General features: G+C 36.2%; 1 protein-coding gene across 12 annotated transcripts in view; it reads right to left on the bottom strand.

Moving 5' to 3' along the window:
* LOC133545668 (neuropilin and tolloid-like protein 1) overlaps window positions 1-27,500 on the bottom strand; it is an 89,409-nt gene that overhangs the window by 13,707 nt on the left and 48,202 nt on the right. For 10 of the 12 annotated variants that reach the window (XM_061891461.1, XM_061891468.1, XM_061891463.1 and 7 more), the window contains 5 exons: window positions 21,166-21,332; window positions 15,526-15,719; window positions 7,369-7,434; window positions 4,903-5,037; window positions 4,594-4,842 (listed from right to left, as the gene is read on the bottom strand). In XM_061891461.1, coding sequence (XP_061747445.1) covers window positions 4,594-4,842; window positions 4,903-5,037; window positions 7,369-7,434; window positions 15,526-15,719; window positions 21,166-21,227 — 706 coding nt within the window. In that variant the 5' untranslated portion in view covers window positions 21,228-21,332. Of the gene's footprint in view, window positions 1-4,593; window positions 4,843-4,902; window positions 5,038-7,368; window positions 7,435-7,553; window positions 7,684-15,525; window positions 15,720-21,165; window positions 21,333-23,268; window positions 24,983-27,500 lie in introns of those variants that run through there. The other 2 variants (XM_061891472.1, XM_061891473.1) reach the window with 2 other exon arrangements.

Genomic DNA, 27,500 nt, shown 5'->3' with positions numbered 1-27,500 from the left:
AATTTCACTGTGAGTTGAGCTTAAAGTGGACGGATGGTTGTGGTATTTTCATTTTTTTGAAAAGAAAATGAAATAAACGGACAGACAGACGGACAGATTAATATTTACTGCTGGTCATTATAGGTGGCCTATAAAATCTGCTGTCAATAAAGCCTCCGCTTCGTTAAGCTGCTGCTTCGGCTCAGCGCTGACAAGCTCTATTCCCCTGAAGACAAGCTTTTATTAACGAGTGTGTGTGTGTGTTCTTGTATTTCTACTCTTTTTGAGACATGAAGAAGGAAAAGTAGCTTCCACGTGAGGAGGTGTGAACAAGTGATGACATCAATCATGCTCCCAATAACATTGCATCTAATAGAGACAAATGCTAGAATCCGTGAACATTGCTCCAAAGTCGGGATTATATTTGTTGATTTAATGTGCATAGAAAAGTAAAGATTGACAGGTGCAAAGGCAGCAATATATGATAAAACAAGACGGCAGCTAAAGAAGGACTTCCCTATCCATTCCCGCCAGGTGAACGGCTGATTTGACCACTTCCTGTGCTGACGTAAGACAACCCACATTTGAGCATAGGATGAACACATACACTACGCTACTAAGACTATAGTGGACATTAACAGTTAGCTTCTACAGCTGGGTTGCCCAAAGTGTGGCACAGGGTCTCGGACTCCTTTGTCATCGGCCTTAAGCACGTTACAAAACACAAAAAATAGAGAATGTCTCATTTGCACCCCTGCTGGTGACATCCATCAAAATGAGGGTGGTCCCAAAAAGAAGGGATTTTTCACATTGACTGTGTGTCGCTTTTAAAAGTGCTCCCCCTCTGGTCAACATATGAAATAACAGGTGTGTGTAAAAGTTTGGATTGGCCCCCTTTGGCCAAAATTAATTAAAAAATATATAAATATGTATCTGAAGACATACTGTAATAACTTGAAGTAAATAATGAAGATTAAAAACAAATTACAAACAAAACATTTAAAAAAAAATGTTTTAGGCAATTAAATTACTGTGATTAATCACGATGAATCCAGATTCAAAAGTGTGATTAATCTGATAAAATGAATAATTATTGCACTATATATACATATATATATATATATATATATATATATATATATATATATATATATATATATATAGGGACAAGCGGTAAAAAAAATGGACGGACAATGTGTCGACTTCTTTCTTATAAAATTGGGAACAATTTCTCATATTCTTTCTGTTTCTGTAATATTGCAGTATTTTCTCGTAAAATTATTACTTTTCATGTAAAATTATTACTCTTTAATGCAAAATTGTGACATTTGTCATAGAAAATTCTGACTTTAATCACAATATTGACAATTTTTGTTGTTCTTGTAAAATAGTGAATTTTTTTGGGTAAAATTATGACTTTGTCTATTTGTATTGGCCCTGCGATGAGATGGCGACTTGTCCAGGGTGTATTCCGCCTTCCGCCAGGTTGTTGCTGAGATAGGCACCAGCGCTCCCCGCGACCCCAAAAGGGAATAAGCGGTAGAAAATGAATGAATGAATGAATGAATGAATGACTTTTGTCATCATTTTGCCAAGGAAAAAAATTCAGATTATTATTATAATATTGCCAACATTTTCAATGATAAAATCGTGTATTTTGTCGAATAAAATTACGACTATTTTCATAAAATTGCCGAACTTTGAAGCTTTCTTTGTAAAATTGTGACTGTTATTGAGCAAAATTGCAAGTTTTATCATAACCTTGCACAAATGTTCAGTTTTTCTTGTAAAATGTTGATTTGCGTTGCGTAAAAAGGCGACTTTTATTATAATACTGCCAAAATTCTATGTGTTTCTTCTGAAATTGTGACCTTTTTCTTGTGAAATTACAACTCATTTTTCACAACAAGCTTTTTTATATTTGCATAGTATGTATATATTATTCATCTTGTAACTGCAGATATTTATGTATCTAGAAAGGCTGGTCCTAAAAAAGTAGGCATTTTTCTCAGGTCTCAATAAGGTAACAAATACGGGAGTGTGTGTGTGTGTGTGTGTGTGTGTGTGTGTGTGTGTGTGTGTGTGTGTGTGTGTGTCTACCCTCACATTCCCAGCATTCAAGCACATTCCACAATATTTCAAGAAAGTAGTGTCTCAGCACGTGAGGCGTTCAAGTGCAACATATAAATTGTGCAAACTGGCGTCCATGTTCTGGAAAGGAGAAGGAGACAGCTGTGCAGCGTAAGAAACATCTGTGTCAAAGTCACACAAAGTTAATGGAGCGTGATGCGCTGCCAAGAAATGGACTAGCATAATGATCTCAACATGGCAGACTGAAAACCAGTCTAAGTCTTCAGTCCACTTACTTCTAAACTACCTTCAGCCTCCAAAGCAACAAAAAGTCTTATAAGTTTAGTAAGTCAAATAATATTATTTTTTAAACTTTCGACGCTTTCAATTTTTCAACTACTTCGGATCTATTCATAGTTATAAAGGTTTTATTTATTTCTGATGTTTTTTTTTAAGGTTTTATGCTCTTTTCGAATTTAAAAAAAAAACAATTTTATGATGGAAAAAAACTAAATATGCAATATTTTCCAAAAACATGTTGCAAAGTGGAATAATTTAGATGAGGTAATTACAACTTAATTAAACTTTTAATGCTTTACATTCTTGAACAGGTTCAGATCTATTTATAGATATAACGTTTTTATATATTTGTAACGTTTTTTTTGTTGTTTTATGCTCTTTTGGTAAAAAACAAAAAAAACACAAAAAAAACCCCATTTGTTGTTATGGAAAAACACAAAATATACATAATTTCCAAAAACCTGTTGCAAAGTGGAATACTTTAGTATTATGACTTACTTAACTATAAGTCATATATATATATATATATATATATATATATATATATATATATAAATCCATCCATTTTCTACCGCTTATTCCCTTTGGGGTCGCTTGGGGCGCTGGTGCCTTATATATATATATATATATATACATAAACACTCTATATTTTTAACTAGCTTCAGATCTATTCACAAGTATACATGTTTTAAAATATTTGTATTTTTTTTGTTTTATCCTCTTTTTGAATTAAAAAAACATTTAAAACCTCTTAAAGCCCAAGCTGTTTGTTTTCATGCTTTTTTTATTTCCCGTTGCTATTTGGGCTAATTACAATAAAAACTAAGAATCATCTTTTGATATGATGTACTTAGTCCATAAGTACACAAATGTGTACTTCATAGTTAGTGACGTGCTAATTCTTATTTTTACACTTTCCCCCCCCCCCCAAATTCCATTGTATGTTATACTCTTCGGACACCACCAGATGGCAGTATAAGTGTCCACATAAGTGGCCATAAGACCCCAATTCAGTAGTGTACACAATTTTGGAAATAAGAGCTAAAAGGTGCTGTCCACGCATGTGGCCACTAAGCCTTTAGAGGTCTTAAAAAAACAAAAACAGAAAATAATGAGCTTCATGAGCTCAATGAGCTTCAAGAGGTAGTCACCTGGAATGGTTTTCACTTCACAGGTGTGCTTGAAGCTCATGGAGAGAATGCCAAGATTGTGCAAAGCAGCAATTAGAGCAGAGGGTGGCTATTTTGACGAAACTAGAATATAAAACATGTTTTCAGTTATTTCACCATTTTTTGTTAAGTACATAATGTGTTCATTCATAGTTTTGATGTGACTATCTACAATGGAAATAGTCATGAAAATAAAGAAAACACATTGAATGAGGTGGTGTGTCCATGTATGTATATATATATATATATATATATATATATATATATATATATATATATACACACACACACACACACACATGGACACAACTCCCCATTCAATGTGTTTTCTTAGAAAATGGATGGATTAATATATATTAGTGTGAGTGTGTGTGTGTATACACTATATATTTATATAAAAAATATATACATAAACTATATATTTATAAATATATATAAATATATGTACACTATACATTTATAAATATACAGTATATACTGAATATATATATAGTATATACTGAATATTTATAAATGTATAGTGTACATATATATAAATATATAGTTTTTATATATATTTTTATATAAATATATAGTGTATACACACACACACACACTAATATATATCCATCCATCCATTTTCTACGGCTTGTCCCTATATATTAACATATATGTATATATATTGCTGCCAAATTATCAATTTTACCAGATTCATAACACTTTTGAATGTGGATTAATCGTGATTAATCACAGTAATTTACTTGCCAAAGTAATTTCAATCAACCTCCAAAATGTCCCCAAACATTTGTCCCAGATGCACTTGTGTTGCCATGACGTCATTTAAATGTTTGACCTAAATGTACGTCCTTTATTTGTCACCTCAAGTTCTGTGGGGCGTTTGTTTTGAAGCATTGACCTGATGACTGACCTTGGCTGTCAAGGTCAAGGACTTCTAACTATATTCACGTCTAATAGAATTACAACTATATTTAAATAAAATGATTGCAATAATTGTTTGGATTAATCACATGCTACATGTATATTATTGATGTTCATTTTCCGGCATTTATATGAAAGGGTCTCCATGACGACGCACCTTGAGTGAAGTTGTATCGGGCGGAGAAGCCGATGGCCTCCAGCTCGCCGTCGGCCACAAACTTGATGTAGAGGTACCTCCCGCTGGAGCGCACGTAGGAGGGGCTCTCCTGGCCGCAGTAGCGTCCGATGATGGGGGAGAAGCCGAAGGGGCCGTCGCGCACCTCGATGTGGTCAAACTTGCAGTCCCAGGACGGCTCGATGGAATACTTGTCGTCGAAGAACAAGTCGATGCACTGGCGGGGAGAGGCTGGGAGCAGAGGGAAGTAAGACCCGGGGGTGCTAGATGTGGATGTGGACGTGGACTCACCCTCTATGATGTACACACACTCCCGCTCAGGCGGGTACTTCTCCGGGTAGTTGGGGGACGTAAAACGCCCTCCGTCGGGGTCCTTCACCCAGGTTCCACACTGGCCCGCCGGGGTCACGCCTGAGTTGTTGGTGACTGGCGGCACAACACAAAGTGTTCCATTTTAAATCATCTTCTTCTTCTTGTAGACTAGCATCAACTGTCCTATTTACCACTTTATACACAATGTAAACAACACAGATTATTACACTGCAGTCTAGTTGTTGGTGACTGGCGCCACAACACAAAGTGTTCCATTTTAAATCATCTTCTTCTTCTTGTTGACTACCAACTGTCCTATTTACCACTTTATCTCTTGTCATTGAACGTGACATTTACCACAATGTAAACAACACACATTATTACACTGCAGTCGAGGTTTATTCTACAATTGTTGTGCTCCTAAATTAAAAAAAATATATAAATGGCGGAATTAAGTACAACTATCAATGGCACAGTAGTAGAAGGGACCCAACCAATCACAGCACACGGTTCAGTATTGTGGCCACCGATTGGCTCGGCCTCACTGCATAATATAACATAGTAGAATATAATACGATATAATATAATATATGTAGTGTAATATAATATAATATAATATAATATGATATATGCAGTGTAATAAAAGGGCCAGCAGTAGAAAATGGATGGATGGATAATAAAACATAACATAATGATATAATATAATATAATATAATATAATATATGCAGTGTAATATAAGGGCAAGCGGTATAAATGGATGGATGGATAATATAACATAATATGATATGACATATACAGTGTAATATAATATAATAAAATATAATAACATTATATATACAGTGTAATATAATATAATACAATATAACATGATATGATATATACAGAATATAATATCATATAATACAATGTAACATATGATATATAGTGTAATATAACATGATATATACAGTGTAATTTAATATAATACAACATATGATATATACAGTGTAATATAATACAATATAACATAATGTGATGTAAACAGTGTAATATTATATATGATACATACAGTGTAATATAACATATGATATATACAGTGTAATATAATGCAATATATACAGTGTAATAAAATACAACATAACATAATATGATGTATACAGTGTAATATAATATAATATGATATATCCAGGTTAATATAATGTAATATGACATATATAGAGTGTAATATAATATATTATATAGTGAAGTGAAGTGAATTATATTTATATAGCGCTTTTCTCGAGTGACTCAAAGCGCTTTACATAGTGAAACCCAATATCTAAGTTACATTTTTAAAGCAGTGTGGGTGGCACTGGGAGCAGGTGGGTAAAGTGTCTTGCCCAAGGACACAACGGCAGTGACTAGGATGGCGGAAGCGGGAATCGAACCTGCAACCCTCGAGTTGCTGACACGGCCGCTCTACCAACCGAGCTACACCGAGTGTAATATAAAAAAATACAATATATAGTGTAATATAATATAATAGATACAGTATGATATCAAATCACACAATATAAAAAACAATATAATGTATGATATATTATAAACAGTATAATATAATAAATAATAATATAATATTTACAGTATAATTTAATATAATAAAATATAATTTGGCACATAAAGCAGCAAATATAGCAGCTAGGTTTGTGCACCGGCAGAATCCGCTGATTCGCTTAAAATCCAACGGTGCCATGTTATGGTACCTGGGTTGCTGACTCAACTGGCTCTTTGCTCACTTGGAGATCACTCCAGCAGAACTGAGAGCGGACTTAGCCATACTGGAGAATGTTGTCAGTTCCAATGTCAACAAAGCAATTGACTCAAAAAGCAGTCCAGCGTACGTAATGTAAGGATCCACTAGCTCCTTGCTAATTCACATTGGCTTTGCTATTGATGTGCTTCTAATTAGCATTAGCGATTTTACATGCCGATTTCAACAACTCTTTATTTTTTTATGAAAACTACAACTAAGATGCAAGTTGCAATCAAACAGCCGGTGCGCAATAAGTACGATACTTACAGCATTAACACTTTATAGGACGCAACAAAAGATCAGAGAGCAAAGACTAGCCAACACACCATAAACTATACACTACTGCCAGCTAAAACTGTAACCGAGACACAGACATGTGATTATAAAACAAGATATAACAACTGCACAAGTACCCTTGAGTACTGGTATCAATTGCCAGGCATTGGTACCGTATCAGAACGGTAGCCATCCCTAATAGCGGCTGTGAACACAAACTATAAAAACAGGAAGCGTACAAAAAGAGAATAATTACACAAAAGAGTGAATAAAAACAAAATAATGTGCACATACAATAAACACCAACATACTTTTTGACTGGTTGTGTTCACCGTATAATCCAATGAAGAAAAACTGTAAAAAAAATAAAAAGATAAATAAATAAAAAAAGACATACCTTGTGCTTTTGTTTTAGTGGCAGTTGCACCTGACAGCTCAGGCCAGAATACATTTGCTGCAAAAACTGACAAAGGACAAGAAATATGGAAGATGAGAGGATTTCACTGGCTGAGAAATGTCTTGTTGCTTCAAACAGACAGAAAAGTTGGCAGAGCGGCTGAGAAACTTCTAGAAGATGCTTACGTGCGTGCAGCAGCAGGGAATGCATGAGTGCCTCCATCAACAAGTATTCTTCACAAAAGAGCTCAGCGTGGTTCTTCCCAGCAGAGCCGGAGGATTAAACATCTTCCTAACCTTCCCCTGGTTCTGTTCTTTTAAATCCTCTTACAGCAAAAACTCTCCCCACTCCTCATTGCCCCCCCCCCCCCATTCATTCATAATTAGTGCTGCCCATTGATTACCTTTTCAAATCAGATTGATGAGAATTTGAATGTGGATTAATCATGATTAATCACCACTTGCAGGATTTAAATTAGCCTTAAAAAAAAACACCCCAATATTTGGACACAAACGCTATTTAGTTACATTTTAGTCTTATTGGAACATTTTTTATTTGCTCAAAACTTGCCAACAGTTTCATCCACATCAGGGCTTCTTAACCACTTTGACCTCGGGGCCCAACTTTTCCACTGCAGGGGCCCTCAGGTATGGAAGTTAGCCAGCAGGCACCAGACGTTGAAACAACGTTGACAACTATGTTGAATTAGGTCCTGACCTTGAGCAACTCAAACAACGTTGACACAACATTCTTTTTTTAGAACGTTTAATTAATGCTGGGTTGCGACGTTGATTTGACCATTAAAATGTGGTCATTTCCCAACAAACAACAAGGATCCAGCGTTGATCCAATGTCAATGTTGTCTCAATTTGCAAATACAACTATTTTGCAACATTGTTAGAAAGTCAGTTTTAAAAAAAACGTGCACAAACCCCGTTTCCATATGAGTTGGGAAATTGTGTTAAATGTAAATATAAACAGAATACAATGATTTGCAAATCCTTTTCAAGCCATATTCAGTTGAATATGCTACAAAGACAACATATTTTATGTTCAAACTCATAAACATTTTTTTTTTCCCCGCAAATAATCATTAACTTTAGAATTGGATGCCAGCAACACGTGACAAAGAAGTTGGGAAAGGTGGGAATAAATACTGATAACTCATCAAACACTTATATGGAACATCCCACTGGTGTGCAGGCTAATTGGGAACAGGTGGGTGCCATGATTGGGTATAAAAACAGCTTCCCAAAAAATGCTCAGTCTTTCACAAGAAAGGATGGGGCGAGGTACACCCCATTGTCCACAACTGCAAGAGCAAATAGTCAAACAGTTTAAGAACAACGTTCCTCAAAGTGCAATTGCAAAAAAGGTATGGATTTCAACACCTACGAACCATAATATCATCAAAAGGTTCAGAGAATCTGGAGAAATCACTCCACGTAAGCGGCATAGCCGGAAACCAACATTGAATGACCGTCACCTTCCATCCCTCCGACGGCACTGTATCAAAAACCGACATCAATCTCTAAAAGATATCACCACATGGGCTCAGGAACACTTCGGAAAACCACTGTCACTAAATACAGTTGGTCGCTACATCTGTAAGTGCAAGTTAAAGCTCTACTATGCAAAGCCAAAGCCATTTATCAACAACATCCAGAAATGCCACCGGTGGAAAAGTGTTCTGTGGTCTGACGAGTCCACATTAAAATAGTTTTTGGAAATATTCGACATTGTGTCATCCGGACCAAAGGGAGAGCGAACCATCCAGACTGTTATCGACGCAAAGTTGAAAAGCCAGCATGTGTGATGGTATGGGGGTGCATTGGTGTCCAAGGCATGGGTAACTTACATATCTGTGAAGGCACCATTAATGCCGAAAAGTACATACAGGTTTTGGAACAACATATGTTGTCATCCAAGCGCCGTCTTTTTCATGGACGCCCCTGCTTATTTCAGCAAAACAATGCCAAGCCACATTCAGCATGTTCTACAACAGCATGGCTTTGTAAAAAAAGAGTCCGGGTACTTTCCTTACCTGCCTGCAGTCTAGACCTGTCTCCCATGGAAAATGTGTGGCGCATTATGAAGCGTAAAATACGACAGACTGTTGAACGACTGAAGCTCTACCTAAAACAAGAATGGGAAAGAATTCCACTTTCAAAGCTTCAACAATTAGTTTCCTCAGTTCCCAAATGTTTGAGTGTTGTTAAAAGAAAAGGTGATGTAACACAGTGGTGAACATGCCCTTTCCCAACTACTTTGGCACGTGTTGCAGCCGTGAAATTCTAAGTTAATTATTATTTGCCCCCCAAAAAAATGTTTCTTAGTTTGAACTTCAAATAAATTGTCTTTGTAGCATATTCAACTGAATATGGCTTGAAAATGATTTGCAAATCATTGTATTCTGTTTATATTTACATCTAACACAATTTCCCAACTCATATGGAAGCGGGGTTTGTATAATAAATGTAGACTATATCCATCCATCCAGTTTCTCTGCTTATTCCCTTTGGGGTTGCGGGGGGCGCTGGTGCCTATCTCAGCTACAATCGGGCGGAATGCGGGGTACACCCTGGACAAGTCGCCACCTCATCGCAGGGCCAACAGAGATAGACAAACATTATTATATATATATTTATATTCAACCCCCATTTATATTATATTTTTATAATATGATTTTTTTATGTTCTACACATAGCTACTATTGTCTGTATTTTCCCTCGTGAACATAAACAGGGGTGAACAATTACTGATTTCAACTTAAAATATAAAATGGGGAAAAAACGAATTAATTGATGCTCTTTAATAAAAACACTTATGACATTTTTAATTTTTTCTATACATAAAAAATATTGTTATATTATTACACTATTTATAATATATGTATTATGTAAATTTATATAATAAATGTATATTTATATTTTTTTACATATATATTTAACCCCCATTTATATTATATTATTTGTATAATATTTATTCCATACACAGCTATTATTGTCTGTATTTTCCCTAGTGAACGTAAACAGGGGTAAACAATTACTGATTTCAACTTAAAATGTAATATGCGAAAAACCCGAATTAATTCATGCTCTTTAATAAAAAATCTTTTGACTTTAGGCTTTTACCGTTAGTGAAGGGACGCAGCGACACGCAGCTTCCGCCTTGGCGTGTCAAATTAAAGTTAAAGACTGTACTTATATGCTTTTATTTTGAAGCTTACTCACACCGATCAGGAAGTGGCACTTTTTATGCCTTTTTTTAATGACGAATTCGACTCGTTTTGTGTCAATTAGGTGTTTTAATATCATTCCTTACACGGAAAACTGTAAAAGGAACTTTTTAATGGGGTCACGTTTGTACAATTAGTGATGTTTGCCGCTATCATTCGACAATAAACGCAGCTTATGAAATAATTGAAGGTGTAGCTCGCCAAACCGTCCTGAAGGTGGCGGTAAATAGCTTTAAAACAACACGTCAATCCCTGACTTTTGAGGTGTTGGTTTACTAAAGAGAAAATACGCTATCACGTTTCAAATGTCCACAAAAGACAAAACAATTGAATGTCCTCACATAACTTGTGCTATTATTGGACGGGTGCTATTATCCAAAAAATACTTCCGGTTTCACACTTCAGATCGGTATATCGGGGCGAGGTTTTTCTTCTTTATTCTTCATGCATTTATGTATTGTTTAACCAAAAGAAAACGTCACCTCTCATGGAAACTGTATTGTGATAAGGTTGCATGTGCTCGGTATCGGTATCGCTACCACAATATGCGGTATGGGTCACGCGTGTTGTTATACTGGTAAGGCAATAGGCTCGGTGACGTCACACGGCGGCGGGGGGCGTGGCCGAGTGTGTTGAGCGTTGCTAAGGGGCAAAGTTGGCATATAAGTGCAAAGTTGGCGGTGGTCTCACGCAGCCAGCAGCGCACTGAGGAATTCAGCAGGTACCTATACAATATTTACACACACATACATATGGATATATAAATATTATTAATATTATTTCCAGTGTCAAGGTGGGCACGACCTTCCTGCTTGAGATGGACCAACTCACTGGATTATAGAATATTCATCATCTGGACTAATTGGACAGGTAAGCACGTGCTTTCTTTTTTGTTGCATGATGTAATATTTTCAGTGATATCTATTTGTCTATTATGATTCCATGAGAGTGAGTGAGTGCATGAATGCTGTTTTATTCCCGGGCTTGTGGCGTAAGATCAGGTGTGAAAAAGGTACAGTGGCGCTACTGTGAGTCGCCGGGATTTGACCTGCCGCTGCACTCAGGAGTCCTTCAGAGCTGCATTAAATCCACTTTTTGTATTTCCTGTATCGCCAAGTCAACACTGGGCTTCCTAAGTACCTCCATGAGGACCCACGTTAAAGTGTAGTAGCGCTGTAGGCACAGGTACTCATTAAAAACAAGTATATTTCATAGTTCTGTGACATTACACACAGTTTGAATAGTAACACTGTGTTTGAATATTTCATGAGGGGAGAATCTCTGTCCTAACTACTTTTTGGGAAAAGGTACGACACATTTTTATGAATAAGAAGCATGTTATTTTTTTGCATCACACACGGGTCTTTAGTGAAGTGCGATACCACCGATTTTCTTTCCGATCTGATACCGAGTGAAATTCAGGTCGGTACCGATCCAATAGTTAGTGCAAATGCACCTAATGTGTCAGGAAAAAGTGTATTTTAAGTAATAACATGGCATAGAGAATACATTTTATTATATTATATGTTATTATGTATTATTTTGTATATATATACAGTATATTATTTTAAATATATTTATGCCTCCCTAACCAGTAGTAGACCCAGAACACATTGGGAAAACCATGTCTCCTTGCTGGCCTGGGAAGGCCTCGGGATCCCAAGTAGCTGTGGAAAGGGAAGTCTGCTTAGGCTGCTGCCCCCGCCACCCCACCTCGGATTAGTGGGAGAAATGGATGGAAAATAAAAAAATAAAAATGTATATGGATTATTTATATTTAATATTAATAAAAAATTATATTGATAATATTAAAACAATTATATAAATTTGTATAGATATATAAAAATAAAATAAAAAAGTCGAACTGACCCCAACCTGATTTCAGATAAGCGGAAAAAGATGGATGGATGGAAAAAATATTTACAAAAATAAGATAGAAAAAAATAAATGTGTATATAATTTATGAATAAGTATTATTAACATTATATAATATTTATATTATTAAAACAATTATATAGAATTGTAGAAAAGTATAAAGACAAATAATGACAATGAAGTCTAATAAACCACGACCCGACTTCGGATAAGCGGAAGAAGATGGATGGATAAAGAAAATATATATAAAAGAATGATATAAAAATAAATTTCAACCCTCCCACTAAAGAGACAAGCGGTAGAAAATGAATGCATGGATGGATATTTGTATTAATAGAAAATCATATTAATAATATTAAAATAATTGTATAACATTTTATACAAATATTTAAAAAAAATAAAAAAAATTCTAATCAACCACAACCCGACTTCGAATAAGCAAAAGAAGATGGATGGGTAAAAAATATAAATTTGTTTTAAATATGAATTATTAATATTTCTTATAGATATTAAATAATATTGATATTATTAAACAATTACATAACATTTTATAGAAATATTAAAAAAGTAATTACAATTAAGTCTAATCGACTACAACCCGAACTCGGATAAGTGGACAAAGATGGATGGATGAAAGAAATAAGATAAAATGAATATGTATATCAATTATTACTATTATTTATTTTATCAACCAAAACCCGACTTCAGATCAGCGGAGGAAGATGCATGGATGAAAAGAATATCAAAAAATAAAATGAAAATAAATTAGCATATACATTTCAAATATATTTATTAATAGTAAATCACATTAATAATAATCTAATAATTATATGAAATTGAATAGAAAAAAAAGAAATATATATATATATATATATATATATATATATATATGTATATATAAAAGTCTAATCAACTTTGGCCCAACATTAAATAAGCAGAAGAAGATGGATGTATGAAAACTTTTTTTTTTATAAAATAAAAATGAATATGTATATAATTTATTAATATTCATTCATATTAAATAATAATAATAATGTTACAACAATTATATACAATTGTATAGAAATATAAAGAATATATAACGTTTAATTAACCATGACCTGACTATGGAATAAGACGGATGGATATTTTTCTTTTTTAAATAATACAAAAATTAATTAGTATTTACATTTCAAATATTAATAATATTAAAATAATACTATAAAATTGTGTGTATATATATATATATATATATATATATATATATAAATATATATATATAAATGAGCTGCATAATAGGAAATCAAATAGTATTCATCCTTCACTATGTGGTATGTTACTAAAATTATGAAATTCTCTTCATTCTCTAGCGAGTGACTTTACAAATGATGCTACATATTAGCAGTAATGTTACTTTTTATGGCAACGTTTAATCCCCACACTTGACAAATTACGGTTGTCTGTTCGATATATTCCCACTTGAAGCCGAACCACCGCAAAACGATGGAAACCCTGCTTTTTTATTGGGAATTAAGTCTTCCTTCATTTGTTAGCAGATCCGCACCTTCTTTGTCTCGTACGGCTACGTTAGCAGCTAACGTTAGCCACGCCGCTACCTCTCTGCCCTGCGATAGCGTGTATGTGACATATGACGGGACAGTTTGTGACGTATGTAAGAATGTGCGCCTGCTTGTCTGTGAGAAGGAGAGACAGGGAGGAGCAAGGAGAGCCTGAAGTGTAGTGCCCGCAACTAAAAGTCCTGCGTGTGAACGTATATTAGAATATTACGATATAGTCATTTTCTATATCGCACAGACATAGACTAAAAGTCCTGCGTGTGAACGTATATTAGAATATTACGATATAGTCATTTTCTATATCGCACAGAGACATACCCGCGATATATTGTATGTATCGATATATCGCCCAGCCCTAATACACACATATATATATATACATACAGTATATGTATATATATATATGTGTATATATATATATATATATATATATATATATATATATATATACACACACACATATATATATACATACACACACACACATATATAAATATGTATGCATATATACACATATATACATATATATACATATATATATTAAAAAGAAAAAGATAAGTCTTATCAACTTCGGCCCGACTTCAGATAAGCAGAAGATGATGGATGGAAAAAATATTAAAATAAATAAATAATGTGAAATATTAATATTTATTATCAATATCAAATAATCTTGATAATATTAAAACAATTATATAAAATTGTATAGAAATATAAAAAATAAAAAAAAAGATAATGAAGTCTAATCAACCACGACCCGGATACAAATAAATATGTATATAAATTATGAATATGTCTTACTAATATTAAATATTACTTATATTATTAAAACAATTATATAACATTTTATATAAATATTTGAAAGAAAATAATGATAATAAAGTTTCATCAACCACGACCCGACTTTGGATAAGTGGAAGAAGACGGATGGATGAAAAAAAAAAAGAATAAAATAAATATCTTAAAATAATTATATAAAATTTAATAGAAATATATATATATTAAAAAAAGAGTCTAATCAACTTGGGGCCGACTTCGGATAAGTTGAAGAAGATGGATGAAAAAAAATGTTTAAAAAATAAAATAAAAATGAATTTGTATATAAATTGTTCCAATTTATTAATATTAACAATATTAATAATATTACAACAATTATATAAAATTGTATAGAAATATAAAAGAATATAATAATAATACAGTCTAATCAAGCAAAAATGCAGTATGTTTGGGGACCATTAGGGGTTGTTGACTCCTTGTTGATGACTTTTGACCTCAAGCAGAACAATTAGCTAAGTTCCAAAAAAGTTGAGGTAAAGCCGAGGTGGGACAATATCAAGAATGTAACAATATTTCCCAACACGCTACAATACCACCAATACAAAAAAAGTATTGTGAATTGAAAACTAAGATTACTGAAACATATGTCATGTCGTGATCATGCAGAATGTGTGTTTACTCTTCAGAGACAAGCAAGGATATTCTCCTACTCACACAAGATGAAGCCTCCTCCACGCTGGTTTGGAGCTGCAAGTTTGTTCTTGTGTTGGCTCCAAACTGTCTTCAGCAACTCCACACACCTGGAGTCCCTTCTGGACCAGTACCGGGAAATGGATGAGCAGTGGTGGACGGCCAGGACCAGAGGAAAGAGAGCCATCAGCGAGGGGGACAAGCACCTGATCTTAGACCTGCACAACAAGCTGAGGGGTCAAGTCCACCCCCCGGCCTCCAACATGGAGTACATGGTCAGTGCAGACTCTTTTCACTGGAAATATCTGCAATAATACAACCGTGACCCCCGTCCTGGTGTCAACTCTCCAATATGAACTCCCAAACAAGCACTCCTTTACAACCTGCCAGGCTATACAGTATGTGGCCTCAAATTACTGACAAAATTACACTAACTACAAAAAATGTTTCACAAACGCAAAAATGTTCACAAAATCCCAAAAATGTTTCACAAACGTAAACATTTTCACAAATTCCAAAAAAATGTTTCCCAAAGTCAAAAATCTTTCACAAACTCCCCAAAATTTTTTCACAAACTCCAAAAAGTTTCACAAACTCAAACATTTTCCCCAAAAATTCCCCCCCAAAAATTCGAAAAAATGTTTCACGTACTCAAAATGTTTTCACAAACTCAAACATTTTTCGCAAAAATGTTTCACAAAGTCAAACATTTTTCACAAAAATTCCAGAAAATGTTTCACAAACTCAAAAATGTTTCACAAATTCCAAACATTTTTACAAAAATTCCAAAAAATGTTTCACAAACTCAAGCATTTTCACAAAATCAAAAATATGTTTCACAAACTCAAAAATGTTTCACAAATTCAAAATTTTTTTACAAAAATTCCCAAAAATGTTTCACAAACTCAAACATTTTTCACAAAAATTCAAAAAAATGTTTCACAAAATTAAAAAAATGTTTCACAAATCATAAAAAGTTTCACAAACTCAAAATGTTTCACAAACTCAAACATTTTCACAAAAAAAAAATACAAAATATTTCACAAACTAAAAAAATGTTTTCACAAACATAAACATGTTTCACAAACACAAAAGAGTTTCACAAACTCAAACATTTTTCACAAAAATTCAAAAAAATGTTTCACAAAATCAAAAAAAGTTTCACAAACTCAAAATGTTTTCACAAACTCAAAAATGTTCACACACTCAAACAATTTCACAAAAAAATAAAAAATGTTTCACAAACAAAAAAAATGTTTTCACAAACTCAAACATTTTTCACAGAAATTCCCAAAAAAGCTCAAACATTTTTCACGAAGATAAAAAAAAAGTTTCACAATCTCAAGCATTTTCACAAAAATTCAAAAAAATGTTTCACACTCAAACATTTTTCACAAAAATTACAAAAAAAAGTTTCACAAACTCAAAAAAATGTTTCACAAATTCAAAAAAGAGTTTCCACAAACTCAAAAATGTTTCACAAACTCAAATTTTTTTCACAAAAATTCAAAAAAAAATGTTTCACAAGCTCAATAATGTTTCACAAACTCAAACATTTTTTCACAAAAATTTAAAAAATAATGTTTCACAAGCTCAATAATGTTTCACAAACTCAAACATTTTTCACAAAAAATCCAAAAAATGTTTCACAAGCTCAAACATTTTTCACAAAAATTTAAAAAATGTTTCACAAATTCCAAAAGATGTTTCACAAGCTCAAATATTTTTCACAAAAATTGAAAAAATGTTTCACAAATTCAAAAAAATGTTTCACAAACTCAAAATGTTTTCACAAACATAAAAAATGTTTCACAAACAAAAAATGTTTTCACAAACTCAAAAATGTTTCACAAACTCAAACATTTTCACAAAAATTCAAAAAAAGTTTCTCAAACTCAAAAAGGTTTCAGAAACGCAAATATTTTTCACAAAAATTCAAAAAAATGTTTCACAAACTCAAGCATTTTCACAAAAATTCCCAAAAAATGTTTCACAAATTTTAAGAAATGTTTCACAAATAGAAAAAAAAATGTTTCACAAAGTCAATAAAATGTTTCACAAAGTCAATGAAATGTTTCACAAAGTCAAACAAATGTTTCACAAACTCCAATTTTTTTTTTTTACAAACTCCAAAAAAGTTTTACATTTCCATTTATCCATTTTCTACCGCTTGTCCCTTCTGGGGTCGCGGGGGGTGCTGGAGCCTATCCCAGCTGCACTCGAGCGGAAGCGGAAGGCGGGGTTCACCCTGGACAAGTCGCCACAAACTCAAGAACATTTTTCACAAACTTAAAAAAATGTTTCACAAAATAAAAAATAAAAAGCTTCACAAACTCAAAAAAATGTTTCACAAATTCAAAGAAATGTTTCACAAGCTCAAAAATGTTTCACAAACTAAAAAAAGCATTTCACAAATTCAACGTCAATTAATCAATCAATCAATGTTTATTTATATAGCCCTAAATCACAAGTGTCTCAAAGGGCTGCACAAGCCACAACATCCTCAGTTCAGAGCCCATATAAGGGCAAGGAAAAACTCAAAACCCAGTGGGATGTCAATGTGGATGACTATGAGAAACCTTGGAGAGGACTGCAGGTGTGGGTGACTGTTCAATCATTTTGTATAAGAGAGAAAAACAAAAAAAAACAATGACAGTGTCAATTGTACGTGGCTTGTAAATATACATTTTCATGAAAGGAATAAAAATAAATGATAATGATCATTTTAGAACATTGCGGACGTAAAGAAACAGGTTCATCATTTGTAAATGTTAGCTATTTTCATTTTCTTTGCTTGTTGGAAATGATCGATTACAGACAGCTTCTTCAATAACATTTTTGATGCTTTTCATATCAATCGAGGTCTTAAAAACAAAATGTTTTCATGATTTTAACTATTTTCTTTCTTGTCCCGTCCGTGAGGAACATTGAGTGAAATTGTCCTTGAAGTCCTCAATGGACTCTGTCTCTGGAATCCTTTCCTCCAGTTTTGGTCCAATATTGACAAAGTCATCATTGAAGCTTCCTTCACCTTGTCCTTGTTTACATTTTCCTCCGAGGCATCGTAGTTCCATTTCTAATCACAAAGAGTTGGTGGGTGGCCGAGGGTGGAGTCGCCTCTCTTGGTTGCTTTGTTGGGTCTGCTCCTGTCTCTGGCCATGCGTCCTCCCAGCAGACCATGGCGTGGAATACCACCACAGTGTGTGTGGGTGTTGAAGTGATGTTTTGTTTGGTTGGTTGTTGGCTGATTTTTTTTTTTCGTTTGTTGTTTTACTTTTGTAGCTGTGTGTAGAAGCGGTTGGTTGCATTAGCTCTGTTCATTTAATGTTTTTAATGTCCTTTGTGTCCTTTGATGTTTCCCTCTTACACACGTTTATGTGTGCTATGGCCATGAGGTTTTTTTCCCTCAGTCTGGACCCCCTCTCCTGGGACCCAAGCTTAGACTTAGACTCCCCCCCCCCCCCAGTGTTTACCTGTTTCTGATTCTGTTAACTGGTCTCAAGGGCCATCAAATGAAAGAAAAGAAGGTCTTGGAGCTGCCTCGGAGTTAGAACAAGTTGATGGCAGGTCATAAATCCCGCATCTCACCTGCGTAGTAGAAGGTTGTGGCACCCAGCTGGGAAGTTGGTAACCACGTGTGACCGACCCCATACAACGCCACTTGGCCCTCAACAAATGGAGCGCAGCTTACCACCATCGCAACATGGCTAGGAAGCGTTGTTTTGGTTTTAAACCTGAGGAGTATTCTGAATTTAGCAGCTCAAAGGCCGCGCGGTGGTGTAGTGGTTAGCGTATAGACCACGTTGTTCTTTAGCGCCGCCATAGTGGCTTCCTGGAACTTTTTTCAAAAATGTGTGAAGATGGGTTAAAAAATACATTTTCAAATGTTTGTGTAGGAGGACAAACATGACACAAACCTTCCTAATTGTTAGAAAGTCCACCGTTTAATGTTTGTGTTTATGCTTCATCCATCGATTTTCTACAGCTTATTCCCTTTGGGGTTGTGGGAGGCGCTGGCGCCTATCTCAGCTACAATCGGGCGGAAGGCGGTGTACACCCTGGACAAGTCGCTACCTCATCGCTGTGTTTATGCTTCACTGATGACAATATTTGGCAAGCGCCGCTTTGTCCCACTAATTTCAGCAGTCCTTGAACTCACCGTAGTTGAGTGGATCGTGACGCATACAACTTTCTAAAACGCTGCCACAAAAAGATGTGTTTTATGCCACCCCTTCTTTGTCTCTTTTTGTCCACCAAATGTTTTATACTGTGCGCTTTGTTGATGTTTTTGACTTATGAGGAGTGCTAATCAGGCATGTTTGGCCAGTGCATGGCGGCTAGCTAGCTCTATGTACATATTGCAACACTATGCCTTGTTTGTAACTATATTTGAGTTCATTTAATTTCCTTTACTTATGTCCTCTGTGTATTTCATTTATATGTGCATGTCTCATGACACATTATCTGATAGTTGTTTGTGTGCCATGTTGTTCCAGACCACAGCAAACGTTACCCAGCTTGCCAGAGATTGTAATAAATCTGCAGTTTCCTTTAACCTGGACACACACATCTATAGATTTGGTCATTCTAAGTCAAGTCATTTCCAGGAGTTATCTCATCCACTGAGAAGTTTTACTAATGTTTTCCAGTGTTGTAAACATATGTCAAATTAATATTACAAAATTTTGCGTCAGACTGAGACATATAGTCATTTTGATAGTAGGCTAATATATACACTTACATCATGTGTTGTCTTCATTATAACACGTATATAAGACTTATGAAGTTATTTTGATAGTAAGCTAATATAACTGATATAAACAAAGGGACAAGCAGTAGAAAATGGATGGATAGGTGGATGTGTTGTCTTCATTACAACACTTATATAAGACTTTCAAAGTCATTTTGATAGTAGGCTAACATAACTAATATAGACACTAACATAATGTGTTGTTTTCATTATAACTATATAAGACTTTTAAAATTATTTTGATAGTAGGCTAATATAACTAATATAGACACCTCATGTGTTGTCTTCATTATAACAGTTATATAATACTTTTAGACATTTTGATAGTAGGCTAATATAACTAATAGACACTTTCATCATGTATTGCCTTTATCATAACACTTATATAAGACTTTTAAAGTCATTTTGATAGTAGGCTAATATAACTAATAGACACTTACATCATGTGTTGCCTTTATTATAACACTTGTATAAGACTTTTAAAGTCATTTTGATAGTAGGCTAATATAGACACATACATCATGTGTTGCTTTCATTATCACACGTATATAAGCATTTTAAAGTCATTTTGATAGTAGGCTAATATAGACACTTACATCATGTGTTGTCTTCATTATAACAATTATATAAGACTTAAAGTCATTTTGATAGTAGGCTAATATAGACACATCATGTGATGTCTTCATTATGACACTTATATAAGACTTTTAAAGTCATTTTGATAGTAGGCTAAAATAGACACTTACATCATGTGTTGTCTTCATTATAACACTTATATAAGACTTTTAAAGTCTTATATAAGTGTCTATATAAGACACATATATATGGGGGGTGGGGGGTGCACTGTCCACTTCGACCGCCAGATGGCAGTAGAGTCTTGAAAACCTTAAAATATGCTTTGTAGAAATTCCAACCTTGACCACGTCGCTGGTTGCTGTGTAGAGTGGTGCTTTCCCTCATTTTCAGCGGACTGCATTGCAAAATGATGGACCTCCCCTCGTCCTCTCGTGTGACATCCACCCTGGTTCCATATGACTGCCTTCTTACAATAGATGGTATCCCCATCACCTGCAGTATTTCACTACATAGAATGCACAGAAAAGGGAAAGGACATTCAAGGTTAATTGATATGGTTTAAGTTGCAAGCAAAAATTGTAGTTACAAGCATCCCCACTAATAGTTGCCGAGCAAATCTTTTTCGCCTGCATAAGCTTATGGCTCGAGGTCGACATGACTTCGTTTTTGCGAGCTTTGGAAGGAAGAGAGTGGGGTTGAAGGACAATGCTGAGAAGAACTTGACGAGGTCACTAAACCTAAAACTGTCACTGAGCATCTTTCTTTTTTTGTTTTACAAAGCCAACAAGGAATGTTTGTAGGTTGAGGGCCGGGCAGCAGTTCATAGGAAACATTGTGTTTAATGTGCTAGCATACATATGGAAGTCATTATGCAGCTGTTAGCGCACGTTAGTTACCCTGATAGTCTTGACATGTGCCAGCTGAAATGCCACCAAACACGACACCTCTTTTTTACATCTAAAAACTGTAATTGACTTTACATCAACGGTTTAATGGCGGTTTTCTGACAAAAGGGCTCCGGTCTGAGAGTGTCCTGATGGGCACAGCTTTGCCCATACCCCCCATGAAAGTGGGGCCTCAAGCAGGGGCGTCATTAGACCTAATACTGTACTGGGGCACACCTGGGGCACAAATAATTCATGTGAGCGTGCAAAAACATTTTTAGCACTTATTTATCATAAAAAATACATAAATAGTGCTTTAAACTATGAAATCATATCAGATGATGTTGTATGGATCTTTGATGAACCACCTGAAATGAACTCATGCATTTGACCTACTTGTGCAATTTTTTACTCCAGACTTCTAAACTGCTACTGGTAAAAGCAAAAAGGAAGAGCAATGAATCTTTTTGAAATATTCATTGCAGTAATCATCTGCAAATTTAACATCTACAAAAGTAAAACAAAAAATAAAGCAGCCCTACATCTCTGGGTTCTTTTATATTATTTAATTTCCATTTATGGCAATGTGGCTAATCCTATTTCAGATACACAAAACTATCAAATATACACAAAACAATAAAGCCACAGTAGTAGAATAAATGAACAACTGTTGTGTGTCTGTTCAGGGAATCATTTTCTGAGAAGTAAACTGGAACGTCTCCTTTTCATTTTTGCAAAGTGGTCAATCACTCTGGACAGACATGGAAATATTACAGTAACTGTTATACAGTTGACCAGTGGTTCCCAACTGGACATAAAAGTGGATTGTGTGTCATTTTCAGTCACATGTGTGCATGAAAAAAAAAAGTTTAGGGAGAAAAAAATCAAATTGTGGCAACAAAACCAGATATTTTTAGCCATTTTTCTAGTGACTATTAGTGAGTATTTTAGCAAAAGGCAAACCGACTAACAAGTTGGAGGAGGACTCAGGACAGACATGGAAATATATTCAAAAAAATCTAAATGGGGCAACAAAACCCAATATTTTCAGCCATCTTTCTGAAAACAAATACAGAAATGTTACTATTTCTTCTGGAAACAAAAGCAGATGCTTTAGCTGTAGCCATTTTTCTGGTGACAAAACAAGACTATTTTAGTCAAAGTCGCACCGATTAACAAGACAAGTCTACTGTGCTATTTCTCTGTGAAATAAACTTGAATGATTTAAAATTTGGCTCACGACTTGATGATATGGAAAAATGTTATTCTTCCTGAAGATAAAGCATTTGAGAAGCACTCAACTCACACATGCTGACTCCAAATCATCATTGATGCAGAAGCAGCAGACAATAACCAACATGATGTTTCATGTTCATTGGAAATTCCCCCGACAGCTCGTACAGCAAATGAATATGTTTGTCTTGATACAAGGAATAACCTTAGCTAACTTAGCATCAACTTAATGAATATGTTTGTCTTGATACAAGGAATAACGTTAGCTAACTTAGCATCAACTTAAGACAATGATGTTGCCTAGCTAGCTAGGACTTCACTTACATCTCTCATTCCTGCTGCTTCTTCTCTGCTCCGGGCCAATAACTTTCTGATATCCATCTAGGAGTTACAGTTTGAGTCAAATCAAAATCAAAATAATATAATTAACAAATTGTTGTTGGCTAACGTTACCTACCTCAGCAGTGATTCGAATCCCCCCCCCCCCCTCTCTCTGTCTCTCTCTCTCAACTGAAGTCTCGATCCACACGTGAATAAATTACCATATTAATAAGCCATGTGCTCATTGTTACGTGGAGTGAATACAGTAGCAATCAATTACCATACTAAGTAGTATGTGCGCTGTTGTCTATGTTATGTAGACTTAAAACTCTGAAGCGTTTTTTTTTATTGGTGACATTTTTACTGGGGCACTGCAGATCAACAGTGGGGCACGTGCCCCAGTGAAATCTGTCTGGCGACGCCCCTGGCCTCAAAAATTCAACTTGCCACCCTTCCACGTAGAGGAGAGGGCTTCAATGTCCGAAGATTCGACTGTGAGGGCAATAGATAAATCAGACTCCTCTCATTACATATTTGGTTTATACACCATTTTGTCCGTTGTTTTCCCCAATGAAAATACATCCATCCATTCATTTTCCCGCCGCTTATCCGATTACGGGGCACAGGGGCAGCAGTGTAAGCAGAGATGCCCAGACTTCCCTGTCCTCTAGTTCTACAGGGGGGAAACCGAGGCGTTCCTAGGCCAGCTGTGAGACATAGTCCCTCCAACGTGTCCAGGGTCTGCTTTGAGGTCTCCTCCCAGCTGGACATGGCCGAAACACCTCCCTAGAGAGGCGTCCAGGAGGCATCGGTAGTAGATTTTCCAGCAATCTCAGCTGGCTCCTCTCGACGTGAAGGAGCAGCAGCTCTACTCTGAAGTCTCTCCCGGATGACCGAGCTCCTCACCTCTGACCCCAGACAACCTGCGGAGGAAACTCATTTCTGCGGCCTTTTTCGCGACCTTATTCGGTCATTATTCAAAGTTCATGACCATAGGTGAGGGTAGGAACGTAGACCAACCTGTAAATCGACAGTTGAGCCAGAATTCTTCACCACAACAGACCGGTGCAGTGACCGCATCACTGCAGACGCCGCACCAATTCATCTGTCAATCTCGCGTTCTATTCTTCTCAATGTGAAAACATGTTTCTTGAAAATCTACACCCAATTTTTTTCAACCTTCATAACCTTAAAACACAAATCCAACAGCTTTCCAATCGAATAAATGATCAGATATTAAGAAGGGATATCCAGTAAAAACAAAATGTACTGTACAGGTTAGTAGTCAAATATTGTATAGCAAGAAAACATCCCTTGTTTGAAGAACTGTACCAAGGATTTGCATTATTCTATTGCATGAACTGACTCGTGGTTTCTGCCTGGTTTTGTCATTTTTAAGTGCTCGCCATCTGTCCTTGTGTGTTCTCACCAGGTGTGGGATTACGAGTTGGAAAGAAGCGCCGAGCACTGGGCTCATACCTGTCGATGGGAACACGGGCCAAGTTACATGCTGACTCAAATAGGCCAAAACCTTGGAGCACACTGGGGCAGGTTGGTATACAGAAGTCTGAAAGGGAGAACTAATCATGAGTACATGAAAGTCCATGATCAAGGAAACTTCCGGGGAACTCTCTCATCCATCCCTCAATTATCTACTGTAGAATGGACCTATGACCGATAATCCGATGACCACAGATCTGATTGAAAGAAACTGAAAAATATCTGTACATGAAAAATAACTGGAAAAGGAACTTATCACTTGTTTCGAAATGAAACAAGCAGTTCTTGGATTTTTACCAAGCTACGTTATCAGTTTATTCTACAGTACAGAAGACTTCAGGGCGCAGTATCAGTCCCCTTTCAATAGCGAGTGTGGCCATCATTGTTTCAGATACAGGCAGTGTGTCTGAGGTCTTTGGATGGACTTCTGGATTCTGTCCCACCCATTCCTCCATGCCTGAAGCAGCTCTGTCCATGTCCTGGCTATGCCGCCTACAGTCTGTGTCTCCAAAGCTCTTCCGACTGGTACTCTAAAGGATTCAGGTCAGGGGAGAGTGCAGGCCAATGCCTGGTGTTGATGCTGCCACTTGAAGAAATGCACTGCTAAAGGTTCTGAGTTCTGAGTGGTTGAGCAGGAATGACAGCAGACTATCAGGTAGTGCTGGGCGTTAACCTTCTCCAGACATGCTCTTCAGGACTGTCACCCAGAACTTTGACTTACCACTGAAGGTGACTTCGCTGTGTTGAGGCTGCTGGAACCATATCTGTCGATTATGGCATAGCTTCTGGTAGTTGAACCATAGTCAAGCAGTCTTTGTGCGGTAGCATTGAAGAGCCGTGGGTTTGCAAAGGCCACCCGTGTTTATGCCGCAGTGTGGGTCGGTGAACGGACTCAATCCCTGCAGGTGACTCCGGCCTGACGTTTCTTGTGTTGGTGATACTTAGACTCACTAATCTAGGTCTGTCATCTGCAGAGTTGTGAATGGTGCCTTTCTCATTTTGCTTTGACCTTTTCTTAGCTAGTATCAAGAAGTCTTCGGAAATAGTTGAAAACTTCAATAACTGCTCTGTAAATATTGGACCAAACCTGGATGAAGGATTTCAGACCCAGTGTCATGTGCAGCTCATTCAAATCATGTGGAAATCAATGGAGCATGTGCAGATACTTTGGTCTCCTTTAAGTTCTTGGGAACATGCATCTCAGAGGACCTTACATGGACTGTCAACACTTCAGCACTGGTCAAAAAGGCTCAGCAAAGACGCCACTTCCTGCGTGTGCTGCGGAGGAACCAACTTGCAGAGATAATTTTTTTATCGGGGCATCAATGCTGATGTACTGCATGGTTTGCTGCCTGCCCTGCTGCAGACAAGAAGGCCTTGCAAAAGGTGACCAGGACAGCGGAGAATATTATCGGCTGCCCTCTTCCCTCCCTAGAGGACATTGCTCAAACTTGCTGCCTTGGCAGAGTCAAGAAATTACCGGCAAACAGCTCTCACCCCGGTCAGCACTTGTTCAACCTGCTGCCATCAGGGAAAAGAGCAGGACAGAGTAAAACAAAAACAAAAACAAACGTTGTTACCCATGGGCCATTATCAACAGGGTTTGTAAATAGAAAAAGTTTGTATATCGAATCAAATTTCTCCATAAGAAAAAATGTAAACATTAATAATGGGTTCCGCCCTCCACAAAAGTCCATATTTTAGTAAAAGTTTGGACGCTGTGAACACAAAATAAAGTGCTATATCAATCAGACATAACAACGGTCATGGATCAACATTTTGTTTAAACAAGCACACACACTGTCACTAGCCCTGTGGTGCATTTACAGTTGGAAATCGCAAAACTCCTTACCTTTAACCGCAGAGTCGCTAAAACGATTAGGAATAAAAGCTAAAATCCACTTTATATTGTTGGTTCATCGTCTTCACATGGAGCAGACAGGAAAGGGTGAGGGGAGGCGGTGTCGACGACGCTGTGGATATTTCCTGACTCTTGTAAACCACACTTTGCTTATCCATTGCTTTCGTTGGACTTATTTTGAGCTAACAATGCTATAAAAAGGCTAAAAAAACACTTAAAAGCACATAAATTTGCCACTTTGCAGAGTAGCTAACGGCAGCAGGACTGTGCTGACTGAACAAGCACCCAAGCCCGCCTGCATGGGTGTGCTGACGGGCACAAAATGGCGCACAAACCGTTCGAAGACTGAGATGGGGTTCGTACACCAAAGCAGATTTTTAGTCCTTCTGTTGTGAAAAGTTCGTACGAAGGGGGGTTCATAAATCGAGGTTCACCTGGAAGTTCAAACCTTTACCACACAGGGCGTTATTGTTGATATATAACATTTAAAAGGTGGTAAGTTTAACATTTAAATCATACTGAATAGCTCTTAATCTTCTTCCATTCATGCGATTTCAAATTATTGAAATCAGATTCCTCGATTTTGAAAATGATGACAGGTGAAGTGTCACTCGTGACGTGACGAGTTTGACCCGGGGGAAATTCGAGACATGCGCTAATAAAAATAATATTTTGCGAAACGAGTTAACCCTGAGCCGGCGGTAATGCTAAACATGCGCTAATTATTTTGCAGTAATTCTAGGCAGGCGCATACTATATACCCGGCGGTAAGCACAACAGAACAAATACCCAAAACCTCTTGCAGCACTAACTCTTCCGGGATGCTACAATATACACCCCCCCCCCCCCCTCCCCCCATCTCCCAAATTCGGAG

The sequence above is a fragment of the Nerophis ophidion genome, linkage group LG28, assembly GCF_033978795.1.
Source record: "Nerophis ophidion isolate RoL-2023_Sa linkage group LG28, RoL_Noph_v1.0, whole genome shotgun sequence".
Taxonomy (NCBI): domain Eukaryota; kingdom Metazoa; phylum Chordata; class Actinopteri; order Syngnathiformes; family Syngnathidae; genus Nerophis; species Nerophis ophidion.
The sequence above is the reverse complement of the archived record's forward strand: the minus strand, read 5'-3'. Positions and strand labels throughout refer to the sequence as shown.